This window comes from Podospora pseudopauciseta, chromosome 4 (genome assembly GCF_035222475.1).
Source record: "Podospora pseudopauciseta strain CBS 411.78 chromosome 4, whole genome shotgun sequence".
Classification (NCBI taxonomy): Eukaryota; Fungi; Ascomycota; class Sordariomycetes; order Sordariales; family Podosporaceae; genus Podospora; species Podospora pseudopauciseta.
Window position 1 is genome coordinate 3,229,669 of NC_085894.1, and position 14,842 is coordinate 3,244,510.

Here is a 14,842-nt window from a genome sequence, read left to right on the forward strand (position 1 = left end):
ACCTAGAATTAAGTAACGCAATGGTTAACAGCATTCCGATGTAGAGTAACACCACAAAAAGGCACTCACATTCATCATAGGCTCGCCAAACGTAGGCACATGGTCACTTGGGTGATATAGAGCACCAGCTTCTGAGTGTATTTCAAGTCGCTGGAAGTCCATTTCCCCATACAAGAAATCCACAAGTTCCCCATAATAAGGAGCTTGGCGTGAAATTAAAAGATGTAAGTGTGCACCATAGCCGCCCATGCTCCCAATTGACATTCTGAAGCCACGATAATAGTGATAAAGCCATGATAGAAAGTTGCACTCAAAGCTTGTTGACGAACGTGAAGGTTGACAGCCCGGGCGATCGCATTTCCATGGTTTTTTAATGGCGCTGATGTCGTACTCGAGCATGAAAGAACCGATAGCTGACCTTAGCTATGAGGAAGACCGCGCCTGCTTCCTCGAGGTATGACATCTGCAACTGCAATCCTGTGTGCATTGGCCAGCAGCCCTCAACAAGACAGTTATCAGGCCATTCTGACCACACCTCTCCGGGAGGCTTTGTGACGTGGGTGTATGAACTAATATCTCGGTAGATGCGGAGTCTGCATCGCCATTTGCTGACGCTTCTGGGACGATAGTTGGGTTTGAAGCGTGGCTCTGTAACAGCTTTGCTATCCCGGAATGATTACGAATGGTCACTGCCCGTATTTCGAGCATGATCTCATGGTGTTGTTTCCTGGCAGCTTCAAAATCAGTTTCGCTGAAAGGATAGTAGTAATGAGAGCCTGGAAAATGCTCACTCAGGTTCCTCCATCGATATATTCAAAGCGGCAAGTTGAAGTTGTAGGTGAATAGTTTGGGCACGCTCACAGAGATGTGTCACCTTTTTCTTTTTCCACATCCATTTCGCATGCTTGACATCTGTCCCACCAAAGCAGCTGTCGTGAAGGCTTTGGAGATCGGAGACCAGGACTTGAAGCTCCAGAGTTGCTTTTTTCAGGTCTGAAAAATCATCGGAAGTTGCGGACCAGGTCCCGTTCTCTGATTGACCTGAGCTTGGACCTGGGGACGAGGAATCTGCGTCGAATCTCTTTAACAGTCTTTCAATCTTTGCGAGGATCACCCGTAATGTTTCCAGCTAACACCTGGTTAGGACGAGCGTTCTTCATAGTGGGTGTCAAATGATGATGGCCATACCTCATTCAGCAGAAACGCAAGTTCACCCTAGCTTCTGTAATAGCACGCAATGCCAGGTGGCTTGCATGCATGGGCTCCTGCTCTTCCAATCGGACAGGTGCAAAAATGCAGATCGGGCTGATTTTCTTTACCTCGAGAAGTTATCCAGGTAGTCGATATGCTCCCAGTTTGTACCACATCACGATATACCTGTGCATGGTGCTTGTTATTAAAGATAATCAAGTGACTATCTACCTAGCCAGCCCCGCGACTTCCATTCGACCTCCCCAGATCTCGATCATAACAGCCCTTCAACCATAATCACGAGTCCAGTAGCCTGCAAACAAAATAGAATCAAGGACAAAGGCTATTAGGAACAGAGATAGGAAAAGCTAGGACCAGAGGGAGAGAGGTTACGAATGCAGATTGGAAAGGCCAGGACTCTTAAGACTTGGAGAGCGAGGATCAAAAACAGGTAAAACTGAATTACAAGAGATGACTTATAATCTCATCATAAACTGACCCATCACCACTTAATCATTTCCCCACAAATAAGCAAAGATTTCCATGTCCAGCAAATTATCACCCCATACCCTTCCCTGATAAGTCGATCCGCATCTCCTCATCCTCCTTTACATCATCCTTCATTCCTGACAAATAATGCTTTTCATCTTCTCAATAGTATCCCACCCAACCTCTTCTATCCACAACACCTTCATAGACCAACCTCCGATTTCAGGATTGTTGATCTTATTCCGCCCACCAGCCTGAGACGCTCCCTTGGGCGCTTTAGAGATGCGGCAGATACACCGGCACAGCTTTCTCTCACGCTCGACCTCATTTTGTTGCGAGAATTGCGACGGAGGTGGCCCAGCCGAAAGGAAGATGCTACTCAGTTTATCAAGAACCCCGTCGGGCCTCCAATTCTCCAACACACCCCAGACATGGGGCTTCAAATCTTTCCACAGGTCCATGAACAGAAAGTGCTGCGTTCGAAACGAGTTGTCATGTTTGATGACATTGAAGAGTGGAATCTGAGTGGCAGAGGGTCGGTTTCGGTGTGAGTAGTTCACTCGCGCGTAGAGCTCGTACACGACATCTCGGTCTTGGGATGAATTCCGAACGTTCTCCGCGATGAGATGCCCGAGGCGGAAGCAAGTGCGTGAAACGGTGTTATTTGAGAGTCCGCACACGGGAGATTTGTCCCGAAGTGTCGATGGGAAGGGCGGTCGATTGAATGGCCGAACCACAAGCTGGTGAGATGGAGCCAACTCAGGTTTCTGCGAATGAGTTGACAAAATTTCAGGTACTGGCTGAGATTTAGGCGGGTCAGCGGAATGGGACCTGGCTTGTGAGGCTAGTTGGTCCACGATCGGGCTCCAATCAATATCTGAGTCCATGAGGTCCTCATCCTCTTCTGGCCCCTCTGCAGGCTTGCCGTGAGAAGACCTTTTAAGGTCCGGATCGTACGTCCCCACAGAAGAGATGCTGCTCATATCTCGTAGCACGCTGGTCGGTGGTGATTGGCGTGATGGTCGGTCGATCGAGTCTGCCAACTTCACCAAATCCTCTTCATCGAGCGACGCCACCGAGTAGCTTTCGTCTTCGCCCTCAACTTTCGGCATGTTGGAAAAAGACATAAGATTGACAGCGACACCTCGAGGGTCAAACATGTTGCAATCTGCGTAGGGTAGTTCCTGGGTTTCCTGGTTGCGTTGGGGCCCGTTGTGGTTGGCAGGACCATCCTCCTGTTTGTTGCCATTCTCGCTATGTCCCCATGTTCGAGTTGAGTCTGGAAGAGAACACAAACTCATAGTGTGCCTTGCGCTAGGAAGCACACCATTGACGTCTGTTTGGAGAGTTGCCCCAGGTGTTGCGGGATGACATTGTTGAAGGTAGGTCTCATCGATGAACTGGTCCAACTTGGAGACCGTCGCTGCCAACGACCTGGGGTTTGCGGCATCCACATCGTCTGTGGTCGAAAAGGACCACAAGTTGACGGTGGATGAGGCATTGGCTAGCTCACTCGTTGGCTTAGGCGTCGGATAGTCGACGGCGACGGAGGCATTCTTTGGGTAATTCTGTGCAGACGAATGGGCAGGGAGATCAACATAGCTTAGCCGTGCTTTCTTCGCGGGCCGCCGGAGCCCGAGCTCTTCGTGATCATCTTGAGAGTCTTCGGACAGGTCGTAGGGGTCCTTCGATTCCGAACCCAACTCTTCTGGGCGAAACAGGCCTCCGTTCTGGTGCGAGACCGAAGTCTGGGCATGTCTTGACTTCGGTAGCCTTTGCAATGTCAGTTAGTGGAATTAAAGAAGCGTGGGAATGGTGGACACGACTCACATTTTGGTGACCTTCCCAGCCAGCTGAGACTGCCGTTGCTCCATCGTCACCAGCCTCTGTCCCGGTGTACACTGCTTTAAGAAAGTGCGAGTATTCTGTCGACGCAGGTTTGTGACAAAGGCCAAGAGAGCCAGCTGTGACAGACCTCAGAGACACCCGAAAAGTATTCCTCAAGAAAGTGAAATTTGGTCTCCGCCATTCTCCCACACATTTTCTCTTCAGATTTGTGCGATTCGTGGGGTGGTCTTGCCTTTGCGTGTAAGTCATTCCTTCCTATCTTGTCCAACTCCCCCCTGGCAAGGCCCCTGAGACGACTAGACAGCTGGCTGGCAGCTGCAGCCGCCTAACAGCTGACTGTGCTTGGCAGGCGCAACCAGGAGCTGTTGAATGGCCCAAGCTTCGGCGCCATTGACGATGATCACCGAGGAGTTGCGGGGCAGTTGCCATGATGCGAGTTTCCCGGGAATGTGACACCTTTGCCTGCTGCAGCCACTTGAGACGGCTTTTTCGTCTGTTGATGGCCAACTTTCCACCGTGTCATATCCAATGTATTGTGAGCGTACAATATTCGCGTCAACCTCTTCTCCTCCAGGTGTTCTGAACGTTGTGTGAGGGGGCTTAGCACTTCACTGCCCTCAAGCTACCCCGCCATCTCCAGTGTTATCTTATCGCGCAACAACCACAAGGTGCGCCCAAGCTGGCCTTGACAGGACGCTTGCGCATGCCCGGAGCCTCATTATCGTCTCGCCGAAACTTTGCTATTTACGTCGCTTGAAGGGATTTTTCATCTTTTGCTTCTTTCTGAAGGCCATCTAATACCGTTTCTAAACCTCGGTTAGCATCTCGATGAGGTGACATCTCAGCAGGGTGTGTTCCGTCTCCCTGAGTGAAGTGATGTGAAACAACTCAACATGTGAAAGCAATAGCTGACTGATGTGCTAGTGATCCGGCACACATAAACTACTCTCCACCATCATGTTCTCCCAAAAGAAACCCTACACGGCCGTCACCGTCACCATCGAACATTTGACGAGTGAGGCGATACCGGAAAATGATCTCAGTGGAATCCCAGAACTCGTTGAAGTCATCAACCTCCAGGATTCAGGTCCTTCAGAAGCCGCACGCGCCATCAGAAAGAAGCTCAAGTACGGAAATCTCCACCGGCAACTCCGCGCCCTCACCCTACTGGACGGTCTCATTCAGAATGCCGGTCCCCGCTTCCAGCGAAGCTTTGCTGACGAGGCTCTGCTTGAGCGTTTGCGGTTTTGCGGCAAGGCTCAGCTGTCTGACCCGGAGGTGAGGAAGAAGTGTACAGAGCTCTTCCGCAGCTGGGCCGTCCAATACAAGGGCGTCCGCGGACTGGAACAGATTGCTACTCTTCACAACGAGCTTCCTAAGAGGAAGCAGGTAGTGACTCAGGAGAGGTCCAAGGTGATCAAGGAAACATCAAACCCCTTTGGGGATGATGACGATGAACTCAGAAGCCCACCGGCGGCAGGTCCATCCCAGTCTGGACCTCGCCATGGCCTTGAAACAAGGACAGCCGGTACCGTTCAATCTTTTAGCCATACTTCCAAGGACGACAAGAAAAAGAAGGATAAGAAGGGCAAGAGACGCCAGCCGTTCAATCTCGAGGCTGAAAAGGAGCAGATGAAGGCCCATATCGCCGAAGCCTCCATTGCCTCGATCAATCTTACCAACACACTGCAGACCATCAACCGAGAAAAGGAGCGCATCTCGGAAAATCAGGCGGCGGTGCAGCGATTTGAGGCTTGTAAGAATCTTCGCAGGAAGATTCTGCGTTATGTGAGTCCACTGATACATCCAGTTTCGCCAGATTATTGTCTAACAGCAGTCTAGATCCATTATGTGGAATCCGAGGAATGGCTCGGCAGCCTTCTATACGCAAACGACACGCTCGTCACGGCACTCATGACGTTTGAGCAGCTTGACCGCTCCATTGATGCGGACAGTGATTCTGACGATGAACTTGCCGAGCAAGCGCACCTGTACCGAAGTATGTACTTTTTCTCCATTGCAATGGTCTGATTCAAATGCTAACCCATTCTTTAGTGGCGACAGAAAAGGCAAAAGGCAAAGAGCCAGGTTCGCCATCGAGGCCCAGATCTCCAGTTGCCGGTATGGCTAGTCTCAACATTACGTCTCCTGCTCGACCATCAGCTCCACCACGGCCATCCGCACCCAAACCGTCTATTCAACGCCGCGTTGAGCCGTCCGATGATGAAGACTCGGAGGAAGAGGAAGATGACAACCCGTTTGCTGACCGGAATGCCGTCCTTAAGGCGGAGTGAGCATGAGGATTGGTGACGGGGAAGTCATGGCTGGTAGGGTGAGCGATCTTGGAAGACTTGTTTGAAGCGGATTACTATCATTTGGGTACTTTTATCTCAAGGGCAAACCTTTGGCAAGAAAGGTCGTCACCCCAGCTTCGTGACATATCCCTTCCTTGTTGGGTGACTGATCTTGGTGAAGAATGGACATTATGGCCTTAGCATTGCAGCCCCTGATATGGTATTCCTGACTGTTGCGGAATTACTAATGCTCACTTGATCTTGCGCCGATATCGCTCCCTTTTGAGATTTGTTATGTAGGACAAAGGCTGATATATGGAAGATGGGCTACACAAAACAGGACTTCCATCCAAGTAAACACAAGTTATATATTTTAGCATGACACAGGCTTGCCTCAAGGGCTCGCTTTGCTTATATCGTTGTACTCTTTCGTTACTATTTCAGTGGTTTTTGGAAGAATATCAGTGCAAATGGCTACTACCATGAACCAACATCATGAGCCTCTACTGGTGTACATGATATCAACGTGGGGTGATGCCCCCGTACACAACCACGTTACGATGTGTACCTCGTGACGAATATTTGTGTAAAATCTCATAAAATAGTATTCGTGCCATGGGAAAGCAGAAGCTATAAGGGGAGTCCAACAACAACAACAACAACAACCCCGCTTCTTGGCAGGAGAAGTTCTTGAAAGGTGTTTTTGTGTGATGGTGATACTATGGGTGGGTATCTATCTGCTGTGGATACGCACTTGATGTCGTGTGCTTGTCATTTTGGAGGGATTGGGGACACGAAAATCTGGGAACGGTAGACCGGGAGGGGATATGGTGGATGTGTGACGATGGTTCTTTCGATGTTGAGAGAGGGGAGAGTGTGTGTGATGGATCAGAATACCTATCTAGCTGGTGTTTGTCTCGAGGAGAAAACAGATGCCTGCCGGGGAGTGGCTGTGGAATGGGTAAACAAAAAGGGGGGGTGGTGATGAGCTGTTTGTTCCACTGGAAAGGGGTAAACTAGTTTGTGATGGTCATGGGTGGGGGACAAGACTTTTGGAGAACAGGATGGGGAATAAATGATAGGAGTGACTTGATCTCCGTTGCTGCAGAGCAAAAGAAAAGTGCAGTATGCAGTGGAGACGTGGTAAAATGCACGACATTTGGGGGAGATGACTGCTTGCATTTGCTGTAGGGTCTGGGTGATGTCCACGTCAATGGGGGTCCAGACCTTGGGGTTTGAGTCTGAAGTCATGCCCTCGAGTTGAGAGCATCTCGACTCCCTTGGCGGGTTTGTCAGGTGAAACCGACAATGGGAACAAGCACTGGGGGTGAGACATTAGGGTCCAATCTGATAGGGAAGAATGTGACTACCATTTTTTAGGGCGGTCATTGTCTTTTTTCCCACGATATGCGGGAACAAACAAGTTTGATGGTGGTGGTGGTGGTGGTGAAGGTTGTTCATGTCATGCTGATGGGGTGCCACCCGGGTCCAAGGCTTTCGTAATGGTACCTTTCTCGAAGTCACTGTTGGTGTTGCTGAAGTTTACTGATGGTGGGCAGGATAAAATGAGATAAATTCTATGGGAATTATTTTGCTTGGAGATAACGGTGAGGAGTTGTCAGGTGGTGGGAATACTGACGATAGCTACCCCGCGCAAAACGGAAGCTTTCGATCTGTAACACCCCAAGCCACTCAGCCCAACAAGAGTGAGGCGGTGCTGGATGCTCAGCCATACTTTAGTTTCCTGGGGAAGTGATGGACGAGCTGAAATGGTCTGCAAATGGCCAAAATTAGATAGCTGGACTTTGCCTTTGCCAGACATTATTGAAGACACCAAAGATATCTCAGGACACCCATAGTCAATGCCATCATTCTTCTTCAGAATACTCTCAGCAACCTCTTCATCATGTGTGTCGCCGTATATGCAACGACATGTAAGCACCTCGTTGTGGCTTCCGGCGCTGCTCCGATAGGTAGCAAGACCGGCCACGAGAAGCTCTTTGTCATCAACGGTGACGTTCCAAATCTTGATCGCAAAGTCACACTTGAAAATTAACGGCAAATCAAATGATAGACTGGAAATAAATACTGGAATAAAATGATTTATCCCGCGGTGGACTCACAACTGACTTCTAGAAGCATATTGATAGGACGATTTAACCATCACATGGACGCGCTTCGCCGTCCCGTTTATCCCTCCTCCGTCCCGCCCTTCCCCAAGAGCTTGACGCCCCCCCGCACTCGGCCCCAAAAGCTCTACTTTCGGGATAAGTTGGTGTGTGGCCGACAGCCCCTCGGGCCATGGTACCTTGAAAAAATGCTGGTCATCTGGTTGCCAACTCATCAACTCTTTTACCAGGTGAGTCGCAGCCCCGTCCCCCATCCATCCATCCATCCATCCATGATATCAAGCCATCCTATGGAAATGGAGTTCCCAATTCCATTCCGCCGGCTGCCATCCCGAATCCAGGCTGAAGTTACTGACCGTCTTTTCTTCCGAAAGCAGGGAATTTGACAAACACCGACGAATGGAAATGCCAATGCTATCACTGTCAAATCATTGTGCCTCTTGTTTGACAACCACCGTCGTCATACATTCCCGCTCTCCCAAGTCACGACCACCTTGCTCGCAGCAATCATTGCATGCCTCACCTACACAAACTCGGTCACTCCAGCCGGGCAACAAACACGAGGAAGCAAGCAGCAAGCAGCCTTGCCCTTCATCCTATCCCTTATCTGCCGAAGCTGCCAAAACCCGCTCACAAAGTTGATATCTGACATGACTAGCGAACAACAGCGCTGCGAAAAGGAGGCGTCAAGTCAGTAGGGCTCTGGTACAGACGCTGATAGGAACGCTTAAGACATGACATGACATGACGCTGTCCCGGCCGCGCGGTTGCGGTTGGGCGCCAAACCTGCCGCACTCTCACCCGTCCGCCATCATCACCTTATCACCTGTCAGAACGTTGAAGCGTCAATCGGGGCTGTCGTCACGATCAGTTGGTGCTGGCCCGGACGGGGCTGGAACTTGGACACGATGTCTAACTGGCAGGTCACCACTCACGCCTCGGTGTAAAGATAGGTGGGCAAGGTAGGTCGGGCCAATATGGGAGATGGATGGCTTGACGTGGCAGTTGGACCACATGTCTTGCTGTTTTATCTCTCACCATGCATTTTCTTTCTTTTGGCACCTTTTGGAGCCATGCAACCGGCAGTGAGGTCGATGAGTCCGATTTGAGGCCTCAGATGCAGCTGCATGGCGTCTGCACGTTCAGCACTTGATGCTGCACTTGCCACCGCTGACAGACTTCGGGATTTTTCTTTTCTTCTTTGCGACGAGACGCTAGGGATCGTGATCTTCGATCATGTTGGTATCGTATGCAGAGGCTGAAGGCGGATTCAGAAGAGGCCAATTGGTACTTCCGCATTCAACCGCCATTCCATTGCTGATCCTCTTGGCCAGCTGTCACCTGGGCATACGAATATGCGGTTGATTTGGGCTCTCTTTTCGGCAATTTCTTCTATTCTCCAATGTTTATCTCTTCCAACACAGCAAGGCTTTTAGGACTCTGATCACGTCGAGTTTTACAGATCGCAAGACAACCAGCCATTGAGCACCATGCCAATTAGTTTCGTTACATGGTTGGAGCCTTCGTCATCTGCCATACTCGGCTATTATATGCTGGACTTTTAGAATATCGACTGGCCTGGGATTGATGGCTGCTTGGCCATGCAGCTGGAACTCGGCAAAGCACGGCTGGCCATTGTTGGATTGATTTTTGAAGAAGTACCAAAGACATATCCAGGGACAAAGCCGGGATCTCTGAGTTACATTCCATCAGTGCCCAGTACATGCCTACTTGTCCCCGGGGCAGCACCTTTGGCTTCAAAGCTATTTGCTTCTGCAAGTGCGGCCGCCATGCAATGCATGCGACAGGTGAATGCATTCTGGACGCAGCGAGATTGAACCTTGACTTCGTAAGCTTCCTTCCTCATACTGTAGGTGGAATAGCAATCGAGACTCCGATATCATACGTACCTAGTAAAGTGACCTGCTACATTGAAGAATAGAGAGATCAATGATACTTCTAGCATCTTCTAGCAACCATCGCGATTGTTGCCATAACTATTCAGGATACGACCTGTAACCAAAGTCCAGTACAAGATGTTGTTCTGGTAAGCTCAGTCGTCGGGGGTGGAATACCGGAAGCCATCCGACAAGCGAGACAGGAGGGCTCACCGAGCAATATAAGCTTGTCTCGAGTCTGCCGGATAGCTCTATATGCTGCCCATCCCATGTTGCTGCAAATAATACAATTCGTTCTATATATCAACGCCAATTTCTCGGGTACCTAGATTACCTTGTCTCGTTCCACGTGGAAGTGCCGACGACTGAGACGATTTATCCGGAATATCCAGACCTCCATGCCTCCCGTTCATCCACGGTTTACACCTCTGTACACGGGAGCCGGGTTTGTCGCTCGGTTGAGGAATCTCTCCCGAAGCCAAGATGAGTTTGGTTTCTACCGGGCCGTCGCTATGCTCACATGGCTCGAGGTCAACCTTGACGTACCGAAACATGGGGATAGGTACGCTTGTATGGATTTTGCACCATACCTCCTTGTTTAGTGTGCCTGCAAAGGCCCGAAACCGATTTTGGCTGTTGGTCCGCCAAGAAGACACCATCAAGAATACCACCCAACCGTTGAAGAATAAACATTCATCCGCCAGACATTCCTTGTTACACTTAAGAAAGGGGCTCAGGGGGTCACCACTGGAGAAGTCTTGATGGTGTTGAAGCTCACCGAGCCTCACCTTGTCTCAGATGAGCTTAGCGTGGATGTCTTACCTCGGAGCCCCACATTCGGCAGCCCCACAGTTGACGTCCGGGTGGTGCTGCAGCTTCACGAACTCCAGAAGCAGCGAGCTCTTGGCCTTGAACAATCGAAAGACATTCGGATATCTGAGTCACATGCCGAGAGCTTCACATCGCCGCATCAGCAATCGTTTCTGTATGATTCATTTTGAGTAAGAAGCTCGATTGCCACTCAAAAGGGTAGAAGGGTTTTATTTATTTATTCTTTCTCGGGGTTTCGCTTTCCAGTTTGGTCTTATTCAACAACAACTGGTCTTGGCGCTGTTGCCACTGCTCACTTAACGACCATCTTTCATTTTCACCACTGACGGTCAATACCTCATCAACAACGAACAAAACACCATCCCTTTTATTTTGTTATTGTCAAAAACAATATCTAGAGACGTCAGTTCAACAAGACGACATAATGATACCCCACCACCCCAAACCCGGCACCAGCACAACCCACAGCACCCAAGCAGTAACCTCCCCCCCACGCCCCTCCCGCGTCGTCCCAAAACCCATTCCCCCTCAACAAACCCTCGACACTCGAACCTACCAAATCAACCAGCTCAAACGCCGCTATCCCTCCCACAAGGAAACCTCGTTGCCAGGCGGCACCGGCACCTCCCTCAGCTTCAACCTCGTCCCGTCAGACCCCGACTTCCCCTTTGACCTCCCCCAGCTGGAATGCGACCTCCACATTCCTTCTAAATACCCCAAGTCACCCGCCAAATTACACGTCAAAAACTCTGATATCCCCCGAGGCTTCGCGATTAACATCGAAAAGGGATGGGACAAGCTGGTTGAGGAACGGAAGGGGGGAGGCGGGACGCTGTTGAGTCTGGTAAATGGGCTTGACAAGAGATTAGAGGGGTTGCTGAGCGAGGAGAAGGCCGAGACGGTGAAATTGACGATTTTTAAAGACACCAGACACCTGGATCGACAGCGAGTGGAGGAGGAGGAGGAGGAGGTGTCAAAAACTGAACCGGTTGTTGTGCCTCCTGTTAGGAGAGCTTATATCCCCTTGGAGACCTTCACGCAAGCCCAGATTGCAGAGGCGAAAGCCCGGCGCGCGCAGGAAGTTAGACAGCTCGAGGCAAGAATGGGGCGGTTACAGCATTATCACCGGTCGAGTGATGGGATTATTTACACGTTGCCTCTTGATCCGAAGAAGAGGGCCGAGTTACCGGGGGAGTTGAAGGGGGTCATGTCGGTGCAGTTGGTTGTGCCGTTGTTGTATCCGTTGCAGAATTTGAGGGTGCTGCTGAATGATGTTGAGGGAGGGAAGGAAGGGGAGGAGCTGGCGGAGGGGGTGGAGGAGTTGTTTAGTAGGAAGGCGGGGGAGTTGGTCAAGAAGGAGGGGAGTGAACAGGGGGAGAAGATGGGGTTGGTGGCGATGGTGAATTGGTTGGCGCAGAGGATTCATTTGTTGGTTAGGGAGGTGGTGAGGGAGAGGGAGAAGAGGAGGAAGGAGGGGGAGGAGGGGAGGGGGAAGGTGAAGGAGGTTGAGGTTAGGGAGGCGGAGCATGCTGCTAGTGTTGAGAGGGTTGGGCAGGTGGATAGGGGGCATTTGCATGTTATTCCCAGGCCGCCGGAGTGGGGGTTTGGAGATGATGGGACAGAATCTTCTAACTACGACTCTGAGGATGAGGATGATGAGGGTGGTGCTGAGCTTGGGAAGGATAGCGAGGAAATGGGGGGGTCGCCACTGCCTACTCGGACGATTGAGAAGGGGACAGCGATGTTATTCCCTTCGATTGAACTGCATGGGATTGAGCTGCTTCAGGTGTCGGTTCTGAGCCTCAATGTCAAGTGCGATCGTTGCAAGACGCTGAACGAAGTCACGGGGCTGAAGAATAACCTGGATAAGGCGAGCAGCTGCAAAAAGTGTGCCACTGCTTTTACTGTTGGGTATCGGCAAGAGCTGGTGCACATGAACTCCACAAGGGCGGGCTTCATTGATGCTACTGGGTGTACAGTTGCCGATTTGTTACCAAGGTATGTCTTATTCTGCTTTCTAGTCTCTCGTGAGACATTGATTGACACAATCACAGCACCTTTGTCCCAACATGCGGCAAATGCTCCCACCCCTCTCTCGGCCTCGTCTCCGTCCGCGGCGAGACAACGACCAACATCTGCCGGGAATGCCACGCCCGCTTCGCCTTCAAGATCCCCGACGTCAAATTCCTCGACTACGCCCCCGGCATGCACACTAGGCTACCGCCTACCTCTGGTCCTCGCCGCAAGACAGAAAAACTGGGTCTTCACGCTGGTGAACCTCTCCCGGAAAAGGGGTCCTGCCAGCACTACAAGAAGAGCTACAGATGGTTCCGGTTTTCGTGCTGCTCAAAGGTGTATCCGTGTGACAAGTGCCACGATGCGGCTGAGGAGCACATCAATGAGTGGGCGAACAGGATGATTTGCGGGTGGTGTTCACGGGAGCAGAATTACAGTGTGGAGAGTTGTGCGTTTTGCGGAAGGAGCGTGATTGGGAAGAGGGGCAGTGGGTATTGGGAGGGGGGGAAGGGGACGAGGGATAAGAGGTTGATGAGGAGGGGGGATAAGAGAAAGTATAGACGGGTGGGAGGGGGGGAGACGAGGAAGGATTGAGATGAAAGTCATCGGGGTATCCTAGAAGGAAATATTTCTTATACTTAGAGCAAAATTCTGATGCCTTCATAAGTCTCTGTTACAGAGTTGCAACTATCTTGATGACCACCAGCAACCTGCAGCCCCATATGCAACCCCCTTCTCGCCTACCATTTACCGCACTCTTGGATTCGGCACACGCTCGCTCGGCTGGCGGCAGTCAAACGTATGCATATGCAAGCAAGTTATAATTTATCTGGCGACTGGTACAATGTCTTGCATCAACATCACCCCCTTTTTTTCTTTTACTATCATTTTCACCTTTTGAAAACGCCGCGCCTAACACACCACTACCGGCGGTTAAGGCCAGAGTCTCAGCGTCATCATGTCTCACCTCCCCCACCTACCCGCTTTAGCGTGGGATAAAAAGTACAAAAAATCTGATTGGTTGGGAGACTGATGGTTGTCAGGTTCAAGTCACGCTGGAGGGGTTTAAAAAGAGAAAAGGGGAATTGATCTGATGCTTGTTGCTAATCACGGGAATGGGTACGGGAAAAGGTATCTCGATCGCGGAGGAATCGAGATGTGATGAGGGTGCAGAGGGGATGGAGAAGGATGGGGGAATGTTGGGGTGTTGATCTGTGATGGGTTTGGACGGACGAATCATTAAATCCAGATTCTTTTATTTTATTCTTTTGCCAGTGAGATAAAATAGAATAATAAATAAAATATCTCGCTGTCCGTTGTTGTTTCTTGATTTTCATTCAAACCAGGCCCGCAACGTTACAAAATGGAATTTCTTGGAAAGTCTTGATGTCTGCGCCTCATTTGTTTGATGATAAAACAGGCAATGACAGCCAAGGTGGCCGAGAGGGGCTGACCGAGTGCCCATTCTTTCCCGTGTCTCCTACTTACCTTTCCTTTCCGCTGACCGGTGACCATTCCCAAACCCTGTCTGTGTTTGGATGTCTTCGTGAGTTGACCTGTGAGAGTTGAGGGTTGGGAAAGCTGAAAGGTCAAAGCTTCGGCTCGCTGGGCCTGCGTTCCGCCTCATTTTTAGTGCCATGTACCAACAATCAACGTTTGCCGGTACCAGAGAAATCAAAATCCGGGGAACGCCTGGGACCAATTCCGGGCGGTTGGTTGGCTGCGATATTGTGTCAAGGCAAGGCGGAGGGAATGTGGGGAAGGTTTTTGGGGGAGGATGACAGCGGCGGGCAAAATGCAGTCTGGGAATCTTGACAATCCAGATTGGGGATGTTGAGGTCCCATCACGAAGTCGAACTGGGAATTGAGAATGTCCAAACCTTGGTGAATGGGTGAACGGGATGCAACGCTGCCGGCTTGGAAGTTGAGACTTTGGTTGGCAAGCAAATAGTCCTGTAATCGAAGATGGTGTGCTTTACTTGTCATCGAGATCACGACAAAACATCGGCCAGGGAATGCCGTTTCTTTCTCGATATCTTGGTACATGTGAAGAGACAAAAGAAAAAGGAAGTCAAAATGCCGTCAGTCTTACTGGATATTTCATTGGGAGATGCCGAATCTCGCAGTAGTGATGTTGTATCACGGC

General features: G+C 50.5%; 3 protein-coding genes across 3 annotated transcripts; 2 read left to right on the forward strand and 1 right to left on the reverse strand.

Moving 5' to 3' along the window:
• Window positions 1–1,558: 1,558 nt before the first annotated feature.
• QC763_406520 (uncharacterized protein) lies at window positions 1,559–3,982 on the reverse strand. Its single transcript, XM_062912289.1, has 2 exons — window positions 3,511–3,982; window positions 1,559–3,453 (listed from the first exon to the last, which is right to left on the reverse strand). Exons 1-2 carry the CDS (start codon window positions 3,552–3,554, stop codon window positions 1,812–1,814), a joined length of 1,686 nt encoding a protein of 561 aa, XP_062766107.1. The 5' UTR covers window positions 3,555–3,982; the 3' UTR covers window positions 1,559–1,811.
• On the forward strand, window positions 3,955–6,313 carry QC763_406510 (uncharacterized protein). Its single transcript, XM_062912288.1, has 3 exons — window positions 3,955–5,316; window positions 5,371–5,527; window positions 5,584–6,313. The coding sequence occupies exons 1-3, from the start codon at window positions 4,486–4,488 to the stop codon at window positions 5,820–5,822; spliced, it is 1,227 nt and encodes a 408-aa protein (XP_062766108.1). The 5' UTR covers window positions 3,955–4,485; the 3' UTR covers window positions 5,823–6,313.
• A 4,115-nt stretch (window positions 6,314–10,428) lies between these two features.
• QC763_406500 (uncharacterized protein) lies at window positions 10,429–13,290 on the forward strand (the record flags this gene model as incomplete). Its single annotated transcript, XM_062912287.1, has 3 exons — window positions 10,429–11,992; window positions 12,176–12,678; window positions 12,735–13,290. Exons 1-3 carry the CDS (start codon window positions 11,105–11,107, stop codon window positions 13,288–13,290), a joined length of 1,947 nt encoding a protein of 648 aa, XP_062766109.1. The 5' UTR covers window positions 10,429–11,104.
• Window positions 13,291–14,842: the final 1,552 nt, after the last annotated feature.